At 44.1% G+C, this 22022-nt stretch overlaps 2 protein-coding genes across 2 annotated transcripts in view; one reads left to right on the plus strand and one right to left on the minus strand.

Moving 5' to 3' along the window:
- Positions 1-17626, plus strand: part of T265_05181 (hypothetical protein) — a gene marked incomplete at both ends in the record, with an annotated part of 34249 nt that extends 16623 nt beyond the window's left edge. The window contains 6 exons of the mRNA XM_009170113.1: positions 2052-2295; positions 7030-7170; positions 7267-7484; positions 7755-7891; positions 14649-15042; positions 17207-17626. Of these exons, the coding sequence (XP_009168377.1) occupies positions 2052-2295; positions 7030-7170; positions 7267-7484; positions 7755-7891; positions 14649-15042; positions 17207-17485 (1413 nt within the window). The remainder of the gene's footprint in view (positions 1-2051; positions 2296-7029; positions 7171-7266; positions 7485-7754; positions 7892-14648; positions 15043-17206) is intronic.
- Positions 17627-19775: 2149 nt separating this feature from the next.
- The window catches only part of T265_05183 (hypothetical protein), a gene marked incomplete at both ends in the record, with an annotated part of 93953 nt that continues 91706 nt past the window's right edge, over positions 19776-22022 (minus strand). Inside the window, one exon of the mRNA XM_009170115.1 lies at positions 19776-20506. The remainder of the gene's footprint in view (positions 20507-22022) is intronic.

The raw sequence follows: 22022 nt of genomic DNA on the forward strand, positions 1-22022 counted from the left end.
GTAGCACACAAGTGACTATCTGGAGCGCTGACCACGTGTCAATGTGACAGTAAATATACTACTGTGGCTCCTGCGAAAAGCTCCATCCGGAGGCATCAATTTGCTTGTCACACTTGGACAACTCTGGAACAACGGCCATGAACTAGACAGTCTTACACATTGCCTGAAAACGCACTCATTTGTTTTTTTCTATCGTAACTGTTGCACCATAGAAGTTTTCAACTAGGATCTTTCAATAGAGAATGTGTCCTGTTAGTGGAGCTAATCTAGACTGAAAGGTCGAGGAGAACTGTACGACTGTTTTATCTCTGTTGTGAATCATCAGTAATGCGCATCTCACGAAACTGAGATAATTTCGAACCCGTGACCTTCCGGCCAGTGATTGAACACAATCCTTTGACCATGAGCGGCTAATCAGCAAAGTGATTAGTTCTCAGTCTGATTAGCTCTTCCAGGCTGTTGGTTTGTAAAAGAGTCATTCTTGCTGACTTGCGTCTGACAGCTTCCTGGATTTTGCAGGACTAGGGTGCGTAAGAAGCTTCTAGGTTCCCCTGTGACTTGTTATATGTAATATTAACTTCCCTCGGTGTTTGTTATCATGTGTATTTGTGATCTATGAACATTGGGGTCTCTTTTGCTTAAATAACGACCGATTCTTGGTCAGTTGATTATCACACAAGACACATTTGCCTCAGGTGGCTGTTGATCTGTTCGCTGAGCTTGACAATTGGCTTGCAAACGTTTCGCCGCCATACGAGGAGACATCATCAGTGCGCAGTGACGAACAGATCAACAACCACCTGATCAACAACCAACACATTTACCTCATATGGTAGTGGGCCTGGGGACTTTGATTCTCTAGTGTAAACTGACCTTCACTACTGTAGCACTACTTTGGTCTGTTGATGAGCGTTTTAGCATATGCAGAGTGCCCTCATATCAGTGTGTTTGATCACGAAGCTTGTTCGCCGAGGGAGTGTCGGGATTGTATACCGGCAAGACGGTCAGCAACAGTCGATCATTTCAAATTCATACCTGGTCTTGGATGAGCACTGACTGTTCTCCTGGAAGAAGTTGAAGCTTTGATTATCCCGTTTTCCACAGCGTATCTAGCGAACGGAGGTTTTATTCGACTATACAAAGTGTTTTTCGAATGCAAGAATAGATCTTCGACTCATACGCTAATCTGCACACTTCTTCGGCTCTGACAGGAAGCTCACCCAGAACCCAGCTGAATCTCTCGTTTATGACGTTCTTACTCAACAGCACATCCAGTTTAGATGTGCAGCGTCAGGCCATCTCATGTTTCAGTTGATACGATATTCGAAATATCGCGATAAATGTATAGACTCATTACACCACTCATAAGGGTGCTGTGAACTCTCCGACAGCCCACAACCGGTTTCACCCTTCTTGGGGCTCATCAGGTAGACGCAGACCCCCAGTCTGCGTCAACTTTATGCTCTACTTGAACCCAGAGTGGACAGATTTCGACAAATACACTCATTTGCACATTAATTTAGTTTTCACCGGAGACATCATGAAGGAGAAATTCAGCTGGGTTTCAGGCCAGTCTCCGTCAAAACCAAGTTGGTATGCAAATGTGTGTACTTCGCTGGTGTCGTGCAATTTGGGTTCAAGTATAAGGTAATACACGGGTTCAAATCCCAGATTATCGGGGGTCTCTTTCTTCTTTCTGGAAAGCTGCATGCAGCGTTCCAATCCGTGCGTAGCTTCTGTGCATATTTTGTTCGCATATTTTCAAGTAGGAGATTTTTATTTAACCTAATTCTGATATAGAATAGAAAGTTGGTTGGAATATTCATCTGTTAGCTTAGCTTAGGTTAGCAGTTTTCTTGCAAACAACCACCAACGCACAGCTCCATTGCGCTTCACAACAACACAGTGATAGGATTGCCCCGGTTAATGACGGAAACTTGGCAAGGAAATTATCAGGCTCAGCGAGCGATTCGACCACCGACAAGCTTTACTGATATCTATCCTCAATTCGCATCACCTCTTTCCTCTCATCACCACCATCAACATTACAGATTGCGGCCAGACATGTACTGCCAAATCAAGTCTGTTCGGGTGCACTCATCAGTAAAATGAACCAAAAATCTAACGTGCTTGGGGACAAGGTCAAGATCATATGTACCATTGACAAACAAAGTTCCCAAGAGAAGCGATACATCATGACCGAGTGCGACGAAGAAATAAACCTTATCGAAACCGACATGGCTGCCGCGAATGGCGTTGTTCATCTGCTGGAGAAGGCGATAACGCCGTTGACAAGTGAGTTCCCCTATTCTCAAAGCCGACTAATTCCACACCATTCTGTTACTGTTTCTCGTTATATCAGACAAATTTGGGGATTCATCAAATTAAGCCATTCGCGTTTGACCTGCCTCAGCCACTTTCGGTCACACCTAATACATTCCATCGATGGTCATACGATGCAATGTCCCCTAAGTAAAAGACAGGTTTTATAACCTAGCATTTTGATCTCAAAGAACGGAGGAGTTATCCATAGTGTTAACTTGTGCACATTCAGTTCGGACAGGCGGTGGACTGCACTAAAAACGGAGTTCTCCTTCTGGTAAACCCCCACTCCCGTTAGATAAGGAAAGTAATGGAGGTATCCGAGTGTGGCCTTGACATCATTCGGAGGCCATTGCCGAAGGAACTAACAAAGGTTTCGAACTTTCCCAAATTTTCTGGTAAAATAATAATAAATATTTGTTCAGCCGAATCAACCATTCGATGTAGGAGACATGAAGGCTGAGGTAACATAAGCTTGCTCAATCATAGACAGGAGCAGTCAAGATGCTGGGGTTGGATTTAAAGTACGAAACTTTCGGTCATTAAGTCCGCGCTGAACTATCTTGACTTGCTGCTGTACGCAAATGATGCGAATTCCATTCTTTTTATTTATTTATTTATTCTACCTTAAGCTAGGTCGCCAAATTTACATTCGTTTAAGTATTGCAAAACTAATGAGTAGGCAAGGTGAATTTTTTTTGGTGACGAGAGTTCCACTTAGTTTCACAGAGTATCGGAAACCGCCGAATTTATACAAACTGGAATTTGTCTTTGTCAAAATCCATCCATAAAACACTCACTTACCTTGGCCTCTGAGAATCATCCTGCAACTATCGCGGCCGATTCTGAACGGCCCTTTAAGACGGTTGTTGCCGTATCAATATCAGCCGAACTTATCACGACTAGGTTGTTGAGGAATTGTTCATTTACTAAAGTCTGCTGTTTGCAAAGTTTTTTTTCAAATGACTGATAAGACAGTATCAGTATTTTCGAGCTCTCTGCGCCTGATTCTGAGCCGAAACGAACAAGTAAACATGGCCTGACGCATCACTCAACTGGAATCTGCTCTTCGTTGAGCAGGTCTCATTGTCTGAGATAGTCTTTTCAGAGAAACATGACTCGTTTCCGTAGTTAGATTACGATTGACAGGTTGCCTAACTAGAGTGGATCCATATTTGTGGCTTCTAAATCACTATTAGTTATAGCCACACTGCCAATATTCGCCTCGTCGAATTCTTCTTTAACCGTTTGTTGTTACTATGAGCCAGTCGACTCATACGCAAATTAGCAAACTTCATCGTCTACCGTTCGATTGGTTCAAGTAGGATAGATCTTTGGAACCACACCAATCCCAGATTAGGATAGGTCCGACCAACTATCCTGATCGACAGACACCCGTCAGTCAGGACTTCCCGATGAACGTTTGTATCCCACCGAATGATTCTGTTCGATCAGTTGTGCCTTATATTTTTGTGGTTTCGAAAATCCCATTCACGCTGTCTTCGCAGGTCAAACGTCCGTAGAGTTTAAGTCTCAACGAGGCTAAGGATATTCACTGCTGATTATCGCTAGTAAGAGTAAAACTAAACTCGATTGCTTCTCCGCTCTTGTGTGAACTAACCGGAATAATTGGACCAGGGGTGGCTGCCACACTACTGGTGAAGTGGAGCGGAATTTATCCAGTCCAAGACCGGTCGTCCACTTTTTAGACCGGCACAAGCGATGCTCTAAATTATTTTGCTTGCTTTAACAAGTACTGTTGCGGAGACTGCATGGACATGCCCATCCTCCAACCTTTTCTTCTCAAATACCTCGCAAGATGGTGCTCTCGAACAGACTGTCTTCCTGAAAAGAACTAACCGGCTCGGTTCAAATTCATTTGTACTACGAGATGGACTGTTTTCAGAGAAATATTTCCCAGAAGAAAGCAACCAGACCACGTAGATTGAAAATATACACAACCCTATCCTAAAAACTACGGCTTTAGCTGATGGTCTAAGTTGCAAAAAACGGATATTTGTTCTAGAAACGTTCAGCACTTCGTGTACGTGTATGGAAAACCTGATTAGAACCGCTTGAACCGCACTCGTTTTTTTCTGAAGCAAACTCGAGACACCGTCTCAGTTGGTGCTGCCTAAGACCGCAGTAAAAAGTAGGACTTTCTTCAAGCGCTATGGAGACCTTTCGAATTTTCCGCGTATGTTACGGGTCAAATTCAGGTATTTTCAACTGCATAAAACAAATATATGGATGGCAATGACGCTAGGTTGTTATTCTCCACTCCACACGCAAAATAACCAAGTTTCGCTGCGGGTAAATTAGTAGAACGACTCCTTGGTGTATTTCCCATCACATCGGTTGGTGTCTACTTGAGCTTTGCGGCAAAAAATGTTGCAAAAATTCTTATCCAGAGCTTGTGCTTCCCAAGAAAGTACGCTCTCGAGAATAACATGATTTTGTTTGGTCTCGAGAGCTCGCACACTCAGGGGGATCACTTTAAATTGTTCAAACAATGCGTTTGTCCATCTGCTTCAAGTCTTATTTTTTCACGATGTGATGATTTACTACTTTTGGTGAAGCCCACAGGGATATAGATAACTCAGTTCGAGTGGCACTTGAATGGATGAAAGAAGCGATAACCTCCTTAAGACTGCGGCAAAGATACAACATTGCGCAGTGGCCACAGACTTGGTAAAAACTTGGTGCATTGTTTTTCACCGCACCTTTAAATTTGGAGGTGTGGCAGTTCTTTCGTAATCCTAAGGTGAAGCGCACATGCTCAAATGAGTATGCACAAAACCCAGAATTAAACGGAATTCATCTGTCTTTGAGATACAGTTTGGTAGATGTTTTATGTACAAATGCTTTTCGATCTGCCAGTCAGACCCAGAATCCCTCTTTTGTTTCATGGGTGTGAAGCTCTCGAAGTGAATGTCTTTTTAACTATAGACTGTCCACTTAACCTATCCATCTCTTCTGAGTTACTGATCCAAGAATTTGATTGTCCTTCACACTTGCCACGACTAACCATGAGTTAACGAGTTGTGTACATGGACTTGAATTATTTATGGTGACAAGTGGCTGGTTTCAGTCCACACCTTCTGTCATGTAGAAAGCCTGTAATAATTGCATGTTAACAGTTATACCTCACCTGACCTGTAAACAAGGTAGCATGGGATGAAACAAGTAAATAGTCTCCTTGCAGACTATTCGGCAATCGAAAGAGTTCCTTATAGGTTGCATGGCTTGCTTTGCTAGGAATATGTCTACGGCACGGTTGGGTAGTAATCAAATGGAGGGGGCTTCCTTCTATTTATGTGGGAAATTATCTGTGCAACTGAAGATGACGGTCTCTGTAGGGCGAAACCCTGCAGCTATTGTTTTTGAGTCTAATACCTCAATGCGGAACACTACAACAGGCACTGCAGCTTCGTTGTACTGGTCAACACACTCATGTTAACACGGATGAAGGTGGGTCAGCAAATCTGTGTAGCTCATTCAACTTGTCTCAAGCGCTGGATCGTCACACCTGTGAGCTTAGTATTCTGAAGGCTTAGTTCTTCGTGNCCAGGCAGTAAAAACGGGAATTCAACGCTAGTGGTTTTTATTCGTCTCCAATAAACTTACCACATCATTTGCCAGTTGAGGGACATTTGTCACCGAATGGTATGACCAAGCTTCCAGGTACGCATCCTAGTTAACAGGTTATCTCTCGGACTTTTCTTTCACAGAGGGGTCACCCGGCCCAGTTACGTTGTTCGGTCAAACGGAAACTGTAATTAGGATATGTTGCCTGTCACTGTCAACCCGCACAGTTGAACTACTACTCGACGACTGGGATAAATTCCACTCATATAGGCATCAGGAACGTTACATGGAACCCTCTTAGGAGATCTTAGGACTGTTGTATGATCAGAGTAGACATCGAACAGCTAAATGGTAGCCAAAAAGAAGGTTCACCAAGATTATCAGGGTTTTAGATCATTTTTTATCCGGAATATCATGCTGAATGCCTTTACTTTCCATCGGTTTCTGTCCATGTGATAGCCATGGAGAAAGCGATAGTAGTATTTTACTAAGCACTAAATTGCTTCTGGCTATATCATTATATTATACCGTCACTTGGAGTAGCATGGAATTTTGAAGGTCATAAAGGTGTAACCGTCTAACATCGGGAATAAGTGTTCCGTTTGGAGTAAAGCGGCGTCAAGAGGCTGCATAAAGTGTTCCTGAAAGATGTGGATGTTTTCTCACAGGTGGTCGCAGAAGAGCCTCCACATGCCTTATCATTCTTCTAAGGATTTAGTTTTTGCTGACAAGCTGGGAAAAGCAGTCACATTGCTCAAATTGTGAGTCCTTTCACTTGTTCAAACCTGATGAGCCAGTGGTGCCTACCGTGCTCTGACGGATCTATGCTAGCGCGCCTGCTACTTATGCCAACGGTTCGGAGTCCTGGTAAGTCCGGTAAGTCCTGGAACGATCGCGTATATGCGTTGTTAGGAGGCTCTAATTGGAGTAAAGTTTTTGTCCGGTGTCCATTCCCCTTTGGCGACATCAAGCCGTGTAATCCCAGGCCAGTTAGAGACGGATTTTTCCCAATGAGTCCGGTGGATACAAACAGGACATGCAGTTAGTAAGCAAGTATGAAAGTTAATTTTCCGTGTGGCAGAATGACTCACGTGCCAACTCAATGTTTCTTTCCTTCAGTGAAGATGCTGCTTGAAAATGAAAAATGTGCAAAAGCTCTGAAGGTGAATGAATTTGTCAAGCTCATGAGGGAATGCGATCTCTACATCGATGACAATGGTAAATACGCCGTCATACTACCAAGAGATGAATCCTTCCAATGTAAGTTCTCAGAAGAAATGGAAAAAAAATTTGCGCCATTTACCAGTACAACAAGTTACCCTCTCTCACCCTCTATCTTTCCGACATACGTAACAGGGTGGTCATCTTATGAGCAGTTTCGAGAAGAATACCAGCGTTTCCAAGTTGATAAGGAATACCGGTGCAAAGTGGCTCGATATCACATCGTCAAATCCAACGACAAACTGGATAGTATGGAGAGTTTCGCAAGTCACACAATGGGTCATCGCACGAATAACAAGAACGACTACCTGTACGAAACCACCTACTTCACCAAAACTCCACAAGGGCCAATGGTAAGCAAATGTGTTTTGTGCACAGTGCAGTCTGAGTGAACGTCCGTCTGGTTACCGTAAGTTTTGCCCTTAGGCGAATCCTGTTGACCAGGTTCAATTGATTACTTAATTGATTTGGTTTGTACATTGAACCTTTTTCTATTGCTTAAATGTTATAGAAACACTGCCCGCCTCTCTCCTGACGCTCCGAACCACGTGACAGGCGATCGGGCTGATGGTACCGACTTTTACTCATGGTCAAATAAGCTGTCATTTCCATTTCTATTTCAGTTGAATTTTCACTACTCACCAATCCCGGATATGACAGCCCTAACTGTGGATAATATGGCCATCTATATAACACCGAGAATCAATGTCCCACCGGAGAAGAATCTTACCGATATCCTACAGGAACGTCCTGATACCACGTAAGGGAAATTCAGTGCGTAAATGTAATCCAATCCGGACTGGACTGGTCTTCCCCTCATGCGATCAACTCAACAGACGACCAAGTTTGGTCGCTCTACAGCCGGAGAATGATCACCATGGTGGAGGGCCACCAGTCCTATCTACATATTTGTACATTTTACCGGTGCTTTTGGCTAAACTAGGCATTCCATTGGCACTTTAGCTGATAAACGCTGCTTGATTGTAGTCAGCCTCGTATGAGTACCAGAAACTACTGATTTCCATCAGACCTTGAGAACAGAAGACTGCTTCAAAGACCACATGTTGTACTCAAGCACCTATTCAAATATTTTAACCTAACGTTAGTGGTTGATCCAAGTGGACCACTTGTTTTTATAGTTCTTCAGAGGAGTGTGCCCCACAAAGGTCGTGTGATGTTTTGTAGTGATTTCCTAAGATAACGAAGTGCTTTCGTCCATATGACAACACTTATGACACTTAAAAAGTGGACTGCCTAGAATTGGTAATTAGAGGTAGTGTGAGGAAATTGGGTTATTTTCAATTGAGAATTCTTCGTGTCCCTGGGGGCAATCTATGCTGAAAACCCAAGTGGCATTGCACAGCTGTGTACACTCACGGGGACCATCAGCAGTGCGCTTCTTAAGAAACTCAGAGAGTTTCGGCCTCCCGGCCAGTGGCTAAACACTTATCCGTTCAACCTCGAGTGGCTGAACAGATGTATGATTAGCTCTCCCTTACACAAGGTATAGCACCGCTCATCCTTCAATCACAGTGACCATATAATGTGGTCATGACTTAGGTGGCTGACTCCCTGAATGGCGACTCCTCATATGGAAATTTCATTCTTCTCGTGACCTGCTTATTAGTTGATGGTGATTTGAGGAGATTTTGTAAGTTTTACTTGGGATTTTGTCAGTGTCATGTCCGGTTTGTATCCGAAGATTGTCAGGGGACCAGTTTAGGCGAAATAAGAGTGGACTAGAACCGACTTACTAATTTCCACTTGACGTGTACTTTGTGTACGTGCGCACACCGGTTATTCTCACCTTCCTTTCGTTCCTATGTAATGTAGACTTAAATACAATTTTTAGGAAAACTTGAGGAACCGTGGTCATTAAAACACGTTCGTGGTGGTAGTAGTCGTTGAACAAGTCAGTGTAAGAGTTAGTGGTTTTCTGTTGAAGATTAGATAAAAATATTCATTGCCAGGCTAATGGTCACACTGGAATGGGTTAGTCTGAGGACCACAAAGAGTTTGGACAAAAATTCCGAGTTTTCAGTAGCAGTCGGTGTGTGTATGGCTGAGCGACATTTCGCTTTTGACACAAATGCTTCATCGGGCCAAGTGAGCAGGTTACCAGGTTGACCGAGTTTCGAGGTAGACGGATGGTTTAACAAACCCCACTAAAATGACGACTTCTCAATCATTTCTAAACGTTTTTCCAATTAACTGAAAATTTTGCACTTCTTCAGGACCTAGTGGTTTTGGCTTGCCTTCACTGAATGCACTAAAAACAGCTTCAAATTCCCTGCTTATTCATGAGTTTTTAGTTTCTGAGTGTTTACTGTTTGCATGAGATACTAATATCGCGTCTGATTTTCTTTACCGACGACAACAAAGGTCATTTGACAAAATATTCAAAACTGATTTGGACGCGCAGCATCACTGGTGCCCGATTTTTAACACCGATACATGCCACGTGCTATCGTTTCTTTAATAGAAGACATTTTGAGTCGGTGGGATAGTACTAACACGCTCAACCCACATGTCAGATTTCCGGAGTTCAGAACCAGTAACAGCCAAGGAAATGAACTGATGACGAGGTCTAACAAGAGTATACCAGGGTCCAGTGCTTCCTCCCTTAGTGTGAACTCATGAGAACAATAGCGTCAGAACAGACGAGTGTGATGTGAATGTGAATTCCACAACAATCCCGTAACCACTTAAAACAAATGTGACAGCTGCTCATGGACAGTTTGGACAGTTTCGGCCCATTCCCTTCAATCATTTGGATGGCGTTCCTTAGGCACACCAATTTTGCGAGATAGGATGTCTAAGTACGGTGGGATCTTATTCCTTTTATATGCATTGCAATCAGGAACATAGCACGTTCTAATATAAATCTCGCACATGCACAACTCTCAAAAACATGCGATTCAAGGACAGCTGGTCAAAATACTGTGAGTTAGAATAGTTTGCAGTCTCTTGAGGCATCTCCGCCTCTATCACACCATGACGATCGGTCTGATGACGGATGGGAGATAACTGGCAAATAAAAAATGTGTTGTTAGACAATCGTTACAGCCAAACGGTATCTTCGAGTGCCGCATGATACCAGAGCCTCCTAGAAGGCAAAACCAAGTCAGAGCTGGGTTTCTATACGGTACTATTAATGTAAAAGGTAAATCCACAAGACAGCAACCTCGAAAGTAGATACTCATCCACAAAAAATGGTCCAAATGAGCAAACCAGGTTCACACGTGAGACAGTCACGCGTGCATAAGGTCGGTCACAAAGAGGCTAGATGACCTCAAAGTCAAATGAGTGAAGTGGCTGGAACAAACAAACGCCGGTCCATACGCACGCACTAAACACAAAGGTGGAGTGGGGTGGAACAACAGGGACGGAAGAAATATGGGCAATTTTAAATGTCAAGGCGATGGACGATACGATAATGTTTTCACTAGAGCCTATTCTCTTCCTAGATTGTTTACGTAGTAAGTCAGGTTTTTTCAATCTGCTTTCGGCTATGTGGGAGGGATAGCCGCTATGGATGCGAAATAAGTTATGGAACGTTAATGAACAGAAAACAAAAAACAAAACTTGATTTGGACATCGGCTAGGTTGGACAAAGAGTTGCTCCTGTAGTACCGGCGCGAAATCGGTGGAATCTGCAGACGCGAGATACCTTTGGGAGGCACAGAGATCCCAAAACTCCCTAGAATTCGGAGGGAATTTTGCGTAGTACTTCTACGTTGAACTAGGGACCCACTTACCAAGTATTTCAATGAAGCTTGGGCAGACAGTTTACGTTTGGGTAATCCAAGCAAGAAGACCAAGGCTCTCGCACAACTTTGGTAATAAACAGCACAAAATGCACCTATTATCGGATCTGGCTCCATGGCACTAGTGTTGATCCAGACTTACGCGAACATTCATAAAAAGCTTCCTGAGTCCTGTTTGATCAATTTGTTTTTCGAACGCATCTATTCACTGACTTCGTACTGTTAACAACAATTAACCAGGCTGTGGAATGAAGCCAGCCACACCAAGCCGAATCCATCTCACCAGCTAAACTGGGAGCTAAGCGACCCAGGATCGTCAGTGAAATCACTCCGACCACCGGTACCCTAAACCGAGATCATCACCGTTTTACGAAGCTTTTCACCCAGTGCTACTCATCCCAGCATGATCAGTAGGAATCGAACCTCTCCTTCAGTCAGTTTACCGAACAGCTTCCCCCTAGTTAAAGGAAACACGCAAGGGGCGTACGTACGTTGAAAAACGGGCACCTTCGCCAAACCTACCACTCACACAAGACTAACGATAAACGAGAATGTCAACAGGATTGGTGACTAAACGTCTGTAACCTAACTGATGAGCTCGGCGAACAGTTCAGTGGTCACCTGATCAACTACCAATGAATGCACCCGAGTTACCAGTATTCCGGTACACTTCCAGCAATCTGCTTGCCCACCCTAATAGGAATGGTTAGACTTCCTGAAAACCCAACCAGAAGACTAGGCATAGAGAGTCTTCAAGAGACATCTTGCTATACTGAAGGAAGCTGAATCCCTGACTGTGACTTTCAACAGACAAATATGTGTTGGGAGAAGAACTAGGAAATTAATAATCAAATGGGAACATTTAAAAATCTGAAATTGCAAGTCAGTCTTTAATGACTACGTGCGAGTGAGAACTATCTGCACCTCCCTCTTTGGAGCTGACAAACAAAGCTGAAAGGTCACCTAAGCCGTTCAATCCTTCGAAAACTCAAAGCTTCTTTATAGGCACGTTAACCGTCTCAAAAAAGCCATTTAAGGAAAACCCATTACCCAGACAATCAACGGTCCAACTCGTACCGTGAAGGAAGAAATAGATGCTTTACTTGGGTTTGTGTTCGACCCAAACTATCACAGAAATACTACCTCCAAGTATTAGCGCTCCACGGAATGGAGCGGTCTCTACAACGTGGCCTTCAACGCAGCTGCAGTTGAACACAGACCCAAAACTCTCTGGCAACGTTCTGCTGCACACTGTGGCAAAATAAACACAGAACGCTAGATTTCCAGACTGGTGTATTCGCGGTGCAATGTCAAAATTCTTGCAAAACCAGCTGAAGATATCTAACCTTCAAAAGCAACAAATTAACACCATCATCGCGTTCATTCGCAACATTGGTAGTCGGCCAAGCGCCGTCACTTACAGATCAGTCACCCACATCCCTGTCCCTTGAAAAGTCCATTGTCACTGGTAAGTTACGCATACACCTAGAATAACGAAACTCTCCATTAGAATGCCAGGACGAGTCGAGGAGGTCAGTTACCTTGGCTTCACGAGGGCATTCCTCGGAGTGATGCGTAAAATCCAGCTGTAAAAGCCAGCAACCCATCGAGTATGTAGCTTACCCTTGGGATAGATTCAATGTCACCTGGAACATAGGATAATAGTTGTCTGTCAGTCGAACTTTGCCTGGATCCCTGTCTGTCCAACGTAGCATACCACAATACTTGGTCCTGGAGCCCTGCTCTTTCGGACATTAGTTGACCCCTTCTTGTTGACGTTCCAGTGTCGTAGATGGTGGCAACGATATAGTGCTTCGACAAGCGGCCTAATCCCATTACGACCAAGCGACTTTTCAGAGTGTCCTAGTCAATGGAAACGACCTGCCATCCAACGAGGAAAAATGCCACCTTGCCGCCACTACCCTGCTCCACCTCATGTCGTGGCTTATTAGTGCACTGCTGTTGATGACGCATGACACAAATCAGAAGGTGTATGCACTAATAAAAGTTTTTAGCATGGATGACAGTGGTGGGTTGCAACACGTATAAAAACAAATAGAATGCGGAAATGGAAGCAAGTCGAAAAAAGGAACTTATCGTCTGTGAGAGTCCCTTGGTGAAAGTCCGGACGGCGGGAACGTGTTTTCTCCGCAGTTTGGCTGCTACACGTATTCCATAATTGCCCGTGAACTTGGAGTGTTTGGCTGACTCATCGGTCCCTGCGCACGCGAGTCTGTGTGCTGGCTGTGTTCGGTTCCCCTATATGTAGGTCCGTTTGCGCGTACGTGGGCGAGTCAGCACATGAGTAGTTGCTACGCTCACTAGACGGTACGGACAATCGATGAGTCCGATGAGTCAGCTTAATGTGACGTGATTTGAGTATAAAAAACAAGTCTCGTGATCCAGTGAGCGACTGTGAGCTGACAGTCAAGTATGTGGGTGACGGGGTGGCTACAAGCTCATCAACGCAGCAATCTCGACTGCTGATGTTACCTCTTGTGTTGCCCTATATGGTGTTTAAAGAACTCCGTGCCGATGGAAAGTGTCTTCTTGACGAATCTAACACTTCAAAAAATGAAGCGTTAATTTCATTGTCACGTTACCCATAGGAAACCCGAAACATTGCTGATACATCCTGTGGGACGAGAAGAGTGCTGATCTAATAATGCCGCGTCAAACCTACGAAGAAATCATAAAAAATTTCTTGTTTTTCCTCAAAGATAAGTTATTCGATTTGTAACATCAGTGAATGCACTAGAGCCCAAATCTGATGGAATCGAGTTGCTTGAGCAATCCTGTCACGTGTTTAAGACGGAGAATTCAACAGGTCCCTTGTGTCCTGAGTCAAAAATCATAGGGCCGAAAACTTTTCAGGAAACTGAAAAAACCAAATCTTGCCATTAAAAGGATCAAGGAGACCCACCAACGTAGACAAAATCAAGGATAACCGCGAGAAAATTTTGAGAGCGCCTACTCAAGCCTGTCTACTCATCGACCAAAAAAGAGAATTTCCTGTGCGAATAAATTTCCATCATAAGTGGAAAAGATCGAAAGTATCTTAAAAAGGTACATTTGCATCGGCCGCGTGTATCAGGACCTTGGAATCTGAGTATGCATTCAGTTATCTTTTATTGATTACATGACTACTCGCGACAACATTAGATGCAGTAATGACGCTGTCGATGTCATATGATCAGGAAAAGTAGCAAAAGACCGAGATACCGCGGAGTGAACTGCCACATTCACCATAAGTAAACTCCAAAACCCATGGGAACGGAAAACTTCGTTTCTTAGTGTTGGGCTTAGAGCAGTGCTAGGAGTAAACACTTGCAGCCGTCGTCGAATAGACGATACATGGTCGAGGCTGTGGTTCATGTAGTTTCTTACGTATGGCTTCTGACCGATGCAAGCCATTAACCCACTGGTTGAGTACAGTGTGGAAATCACGGGTCACCCCCAGCTACCGCCTGTTGACAATCGGGTGTTATCTTCACGGTTATTTACCTATTTTACGGCAGTGAAGCATCGGTGTTGAACGCTGATTTCATGCTGTTGATGATGATGATGATGATGATGATGATGATGATGATGATGATGATGATGATGATGATGATGATTTAGCCATTTTATCGATCAGTATTGTGCTTTGGGACAGGAAGATCCAGAGACGGGTGCCACTTCATCACTGTGCTCATGTTCCCAACCATTGCATCTTGTATTCATTTAATTTGATCCCCCCGTCCGCCACAGGTTAATGAATAGAAAAACGATCGAAGCCGAAATGGATGTAAAGCATTTTCAGAAAAACGCACCGAAGAATCTTTACTTGGTCACTACTGACGACGGATGGAAAGATCCACGCGCATCCCCACAGAGTCTTAATCCATATAGGCCAGAAAACACAATGTATCAAGGAGAGACTTTAGAAAAGGTAACAGTTAACTGGTGTTTACTGACCACCTTTTCATTTCAGTTTCTGCTACTTCATCATGTACCTCTCTACCTGTGGGGTGGAGACATTGGATATTTTCCACCAAACTCTGTGCATAAATTCATGTCTTCCGCCGGGGTGGAGTTGACCTTTTGGCGTGACGCGAGTGGCGTGATGCGCATCGGACACGACGAAATGCCTCGTGACCAATGGGTAGGTTCATGTGACTCGAGTTGTGGATATTTCTATCAGAGGTTCTTGTGTGTTGGCTCCTGTCCTCAGCGGTCCGTTGCCAAAGATTTGCTTCGGTTAACGTAAATCCATTTGCACACCAGAAGGGCCAGTCACAAGAAAGCAATCCACCGGAGTCGACTGCAGTCCAACAGATGAATGTGACGTCCTCAAAGTCCAGATTACTGTGAAACTCTCGCAATTCTACCTTATCCGTCCGAAATCTAGAGTGGTCTTTATCTGGAGCTTTCGGTAGAAGACAGTGTGACGATGATCAGACGTATGTGATATATTCAATAATCAACACTCGTCATCCTAGAGTAGGTCGCGAACCACTATTGAAACAGTCTGTCTTTCGTAGTTTCGAGGCTTCTCTTCGATTTTCGAAACCTTTCATTCATAGAAAACTCTTCTTTGGATTAATGATCAATTCCAATTTATAGCGCATATGGAACCGAAGACATTAGGGGACTTCCTAGAATTGCGTGATAAACTATCAGGACCATTCCGGACTGAATGTAAAAATCAATATTCTAGAACGTGCATCTTCATTTGTTGGTTCCTTTTTGACAGATGTTTTCTCTTACACCTTCCTAAATTATACACAAGGTTCACCTTTGAATCCCTACATGCATCTCTATCGGACACTCAAATATCGGAGAAACAGTAATCCCCTTCACGAACAGTGCAAACGAGGGTCTTGTCACTCTAAAACGTCATCGGTGAAAGATGGAAACGGGTGATCGTTCGGTCTCCTGGTTCACAAAAGTCGACCATGATTATTTCACCCGGAGTCCATCAAAGTCATTTGGGTACTACATAAATGGATCCACATGAGAATTTACACTGACCCAAGCCGTTGTAGCTGCCCTCTTATTCTCGAGTCCTGCGCCAATAGAAAATGGTCAAGTGGGTCATCTAGACCGCAGCGTCAGTCATCACTTAACATCGCTTTCTTTTAGTCTTGAACCACTTTTTGAACTTTACCCTATGTGTCACATTCCCTGGAGAGTCAGGCAAAAAGCTACCTGGTGTTCATAAATTCCGAACAAGGGGGGTTTGAAGTACGTTCTGGGTAAGTCTCATTAGTAAATGGGACTTGAAGTGCATTTTTGAATTCGTTACCTTGTTGTGTACGGTCCTTAGAAAGTCCCACTTCGTTTACCTGTGCATAGATTGCACTAGAACCATAATTTGATTTGATCTGTTTGAAATCGAAAACTTGAACTTCCAAAACTCCGTCTGTAGCCACAAAGGATAGAAAGGCAGTATACAATTCCGCTACGCAATGCACTTTTCCTTACTTACGCAGGTGTGGGTGCCACACAGACCTGTGAAAATTGTCTGAATGCCAGTTCTTCTCAATTCCCAAGCCCTGTTTTAAATTATGAATTCTGACTGTTTTTCAGAGTACTTCTTTATGTTGCAAATGTATTGCGGCTACAATTGCGCGGTCCTACCTACCCATATCACTACCCAACGCACACTTCACTAGATTGAACATAGCAAACCATTTGTCATCACTTGTACCCCCTTCATGATTATCGATGAAACAATGACGCTTTTTATCAAGTTCCAGATCTATGTTCTTCCCAACTGTATTCGATGATCCTGTTTTGGCCAATGATCTCGCTAGTTGTAAACGAACAGTAAAGCCGTCACAGACAAGAGAAGTTTTCAGTCTTGCAAGATCTCAGTTGGCTGTTGAAATGCTGAGTCATGGTTGATGTTGAAAACTAAGGGCGGTGTCGTATGCAATACTGCCTCGTCATACATCAAGTTTAGGCATCCACAAAAAATGCCTGAGTTTATCTTGCGTCATATCTGACCTACGTGATTAATGCTATAATAGCATATATTCCCCTCTGTAATTTCTGAATTGGGCTTGTTCGCAATCGTTCCGCTATTGAAAAGAACGGTTGAGATTGTACTATTTCGCACAAAACATTTTTGTCGCTCTCTAGCTTCACGGTCCCGTAGTTCACGATTAGATTTCCCTCATTTCCAAGGTTGATTGAATGTCACGGACAACGGTCCAGTGACTATTCAGTGCATTGGATCATTCGAACGGGATTTCCTTGCCTTACACCAAAAGATATGGCCGGACTTTGTCCAACCACTCTTTCTTTTGTTTTTATGCTTGTAGCCCAAGGTTGTCAAATGGAACCTACCGGCCCGTGATGGCATAATGTGGCTGCTTGATGGTATTTTGCAATGTCCATCTATTCTCTGTCCCCTGTACGCGGAAGACATTGATTATTATGATATGTTTGTGGCCGCCTGTCAGACGGCCCATCTGCCTGGCGAAGCAAGCCCAGCTGATGACTTCCGGAAGAAACCGACTGATGTGGCCAATAGACATCCAGATGACTGCACGGTCGTTCTACAGCTGAGCGAAAAATCAATGAGATATGTTGAAGCCTAAGCCCGGGCAGTGTGATACTGCTTCAAACTGAGGCGACGCAAGCTTCCCAACAAACGGTAGTCTAGTTCCTTCGGATTCACTACTTTTTATCGTGGACTGATTAAACAATAATTTTCAAAATATATAATACGGTAATTTGGCCTTGACTACTCCATTTGCAACTCATTGCTGGTTCCGAAACTTGCCATGCGTGCATTTCTTTGTGATGAGATAATAGCACCCTATCAACCATAACGCGAGTATGTGAATGCTTACTCACTACCGGAATGGTGGAACTGTTTGCTCACTGTGTTGCTGAGCTAGTCTTGCACCAGCTTCGTCAACACGGCATGGAATTTTTTGTTCTAGCCTGTCAGGTAAGGAGGCCCACTTACTCACTGACCTCGGATTTCGCACCTACTTGCCACCGTTCTGATTCCATACAGCTGCTATGCACAATGTAAAGTATGTACATACGGTCTGGACCATAGTAGCAGGACTCATTGCCAACTCCAACCATCGGTCGGGTAAACTCCCCGCGATAACAGTATAAGACCATCCATGTTCGCTACCATAGCTCAAATTCCAGCGTGGACTCCGCTAGTCGGTACAAATGGCTTGGCAGAGGGATAACATAAGGACAGACGAAGGTCCTTAAATGTCGGCAGTCATGTCGTTCTGAGCGAGTGCAACGAGATAATACGATTTGTGGCACTTTTTCTGGCGGAATAAAGGGACCGACTCTGACTAAACTGAGGATCCAAAATGCGAAGTTATCAAAGCAAGTGCTTTGTCGGAGATGGTGGGTTGCCATGGCGATTCGATGCTCCAGTGAGCACACAGTTTGTATGGGTAGAAAGAAATCTGCAATGAGGCCAGGAAAAAAGCGCATCGAGAACCTGGCACAATCTGGATTGAAAATGATGAATCAAATTGCAGCATCGCCTTACTACCTTTATGTGTGCAAACCCGATTGTTCAGGCCTCGTTGTTTAGCCGAACGACTGCGTTTGCTGGACCACCCCTTTTCTAGACTGTGCACTCGTTTGTTTGTTCTGCCACACGTCGGTCCCATGTGGACAGCACACTGCTACTGTCTGCGGTTGCGATAAACTGATTCCTATGTATCGGATTTGTTGAGTTGTCGTGTATGTCATGTTTATTATGACGATTACAGAGAATGAGGACAATTTCACCACGTGCAGAGTGTATCTGAGAGTGCTATGGCAGAACTGGCAACGCCACAGAGTTATGGAAACTGAAGTGAAGAAAGGACATACTGTTATTTGAAGTTTCTGACACTTTGTATCAACCACATGAACCCTTCTGGAATGCACATATCGACAAACGATGAATCGGTATACGTATGAATTGGTTCTGTGCTAAATGTTCTCCACAAGCGAGCCATCAGCCACGCAACCAAAAGCCTCTTTTCTAGCAGATTCGTTATGGAGTGACTGACTGTGTTCCAAACAGCTCTGGTTCATAGATAGGGTTTTCGGGCAAATGGAGATACTTGAAAAGTCTCTATCTGCAGCGACCACGTCTTACAACGGCACAGTAGCGCAATCCAACCAAAACCTTGCAACTCAGTGATTTGAGCATTTGACAGCATGAATAACATAATACTGAGAGTGATTTCAGTATTCGAGGTTCATACACCGAATCCAAAAGAGGCTTCTATCAAAGCTAATCCAACTTCCGAGATACGCAAGATTCTCAATAAATTCTCTCATTCCTGAGCAGACTTTGGCAGATGTGCTAAGAGAGGGCAAACGCAGCCGCACAGGTTTGCAGAGTGCAAGACATAGTTCTCCTTTCCTTAAACCTACAAACTCCGGAGCAAACAGAAAGGACCACCTCTCTACCACAGCCTGCGCAGAAGTCACTGCTCTTACCAACGTACTAATACGTGAAAAGGATCGAAGTAAACGTGATGCCCAAGCCCTATTCCCATTTTGGCTTCGGAACAATTGCTCCTTTATGGTTTGCCAGGCCATAGGTCGATACATCCGGCTGCTGTGTTTCGGTAAACACTAGACAAGCCATTCGACGACATACGATTGCCGATGCCGCTAACGGAAAGTGACCAAGTAGTCACCTAATGTCTTTTTAAGTGATTGCCCATATGTTCGCCCATCTCTGTTCGCCCCAATGAGTATTTGGGGTCATATTTCGTTGACCACATATCAGTAAAGGGCCAGGTTTTTCTCCAAAAAACTCGGTGAAACAAGCACAATCCTCCCACCACTTTGTCAAAGCTCCTGTGCTCATTTCCAACTCATGTAAGCCCAGCCAAAACAACTGTAAAACACGGCAACATAAGTGTCTATATTGGAAGAGCACAGTTTGAAAGCACTGACACCTCAAAAGCGAAAGTATGCACGGAACAGTAGCTAGGCCGCAAGTTGTCTGGTCTCTCGGTCTACTCTTGCATTGTTGCATTGTTCAGCATACTCCATAAATCTCGAAATTTCCGTTAGACTTGGAGTAACAGGGCAACGCCACCCATAATCCACTTGGCCGGTTTTTCTTTGGTCTTCAAGTGGAACGTCCAAACGAACGTCGGGCCACGCATTTTCGTCTTGTACACTGGGCAGGCATACATAGCAGCAACTCGACCTTCTTGTCTATCTGACGGGACAGCTCGGAGCAAGATGACCGGCATAGGTGGTGCCAGCTCTTTAATTCGAGCATCCGTCATGCACCCGGCACCCGAATCCCACCGTGCACCTTCCATGAAGAGTCCGTGAACATAGGCGCCTTCACGAGGAGCGGAACCCATCTCTTCCTTCGTCTTCTTGGTCACTTCAACACTGATACAAATCTTGTCAAGTGGCCACTCCATCTTACGTGCCGTCTGTTGCATTACAGCAGTAAGGAACGACTGTGGATTGAACAAACCTCCAATCCATACGGAACCCGGAAGTCCGAGGTCTTGAGACCAAATCTCTAACTCCTTCGTACGATTCAGCATGTCAGCAAACCACAAGCCCAGGGGATAGAGACTTGGATAGGCATACCTTTCCCAGGAGGCAGGAACCTGTGCGACAAAAAAGAAGCCGGGTAGACTGTATGTCACAATGGTCTGGTATTAGAGCATAGTGCTTGGTTTTATGACGACTTAACACTTGCAGGCAGATTGCGACGCTCATAATGAAGATCTCCAAAGGGGTCGTACTCCTAGAAATATTGCAGTAGCTCTTACTGAATTTCGGGATATGAAGGGCCATCTCCCAAGGTCTGATCACGGACAACCTTTGTAAGGATATATGGATCAGATCAGTCCAAGAGAAAATCGGAAAAAACGAAACACTGTCGGCTATTTGAGAGGACTACCTCTTTAAGTTAAACTAATATTGCCATCTTAGTCATACACTGACAAGGAACTTGATCTTAGGCACGGGAGAAGTAAGAAGGGATAGGTGAAAGAATACGCTTGTGAGAAGCGCGTGCGGCACCTCAGCAAAGAGTCAATCCATTCATATGAGCTCACCGTTAAAACTATACGCCCACGTTCTTAACTTATAGTTAACTTGGTTTGTCGTCAGTCCTCAATCTGTATTCCATAATCCCATGTCCGGAACACCACAACAGAATCTAGTGAAAAGTCTATCTGTACTGAGCATCCTTTTGTATAATCCCCTCGCTTTAGGGTTTTCACATTATTGGAAACCGTTCACGTCTGCTGACGAAATTCAAGATGCTAATATGTAAATCCAGATGGCGAACCGAAAGTTGTTCAGAAAACCGTAGGTCTTAGTTTTTTTTTCTGAAATCGTTTCAGTCAGACTGTCTGTCGTCGGATGAAGTGTAAAAAGGCACTCACAATGACACTGTTCTTCAGCCTGTTCACCGAACGGGCTTTACACAATGTAAACCAAGTGGAGTTAGCCTCATCCCTCCTTCCCTTATCGAGACCTTCTACAACATTAGGCCGTACCTGCGAGCAGGTGGTTCACACGACCATTGATTTAAATGATCAACAGTGAGAAGAAAGGAATTTCAGAGTGGAATGAGAGAATGGACCAGGAAGCAATCGAACGGAGCTGTAGGGACTAAAAATATCCTAGAATGGGTCAACCAAATTGTGTATACAGACTCGCCAATGACTGTAATATGTTGAAATTCTGAGAACTGTATCCTGTTCCTCGTGAGAATGGTTGGCTGGCCCTTAAGCCAGTAGACAATATTCACCAGTCCCACTCAGTGACGTAAGCATGGCTTTCGTAGAAACTTCTTCTTATTCTCGTTAAATGCGTGGGGGGAAATGAGTGCACAAAATTTCTTTTGCCTCAAGAACGCTCAAGACCACTGCTTATGAACCCAAACTATATTTTCTGACTGGTTCGCAAAATGCTAAATTACTTGTCTGTAGCTACTTAGTCAAGAAAACCAAATGTCCGAAGCATCGATGTATCCAGTGTGTTTTCGACGGAAAAGCATCCGAAAGTAGTCGATGGTGCTGGTGGCCAGCGACCCAATTGATAACCTAGTTGTTTACCCAGTTTTCCGCAGCTATCGAATTTCACTCGTCAAATCTGCCACAAACAGTTATT

Source organism: Opisthorchis viverrini (genome assembly GCF_000715545.1).
Source record: "Opisthorchis viverrini unplaced genomic scaffold opera_v5_93, whole genome shotgun sequence".
In the NCBI taxonomy this organism is placed as follows: domain Eukaryota; kingdom Metazoa; phylum Platyhelminthes; class Trematoda; order Opisthorchiida; family Opisthorchiidae; genus Opisthorchis; species Opisthorchis viverrini.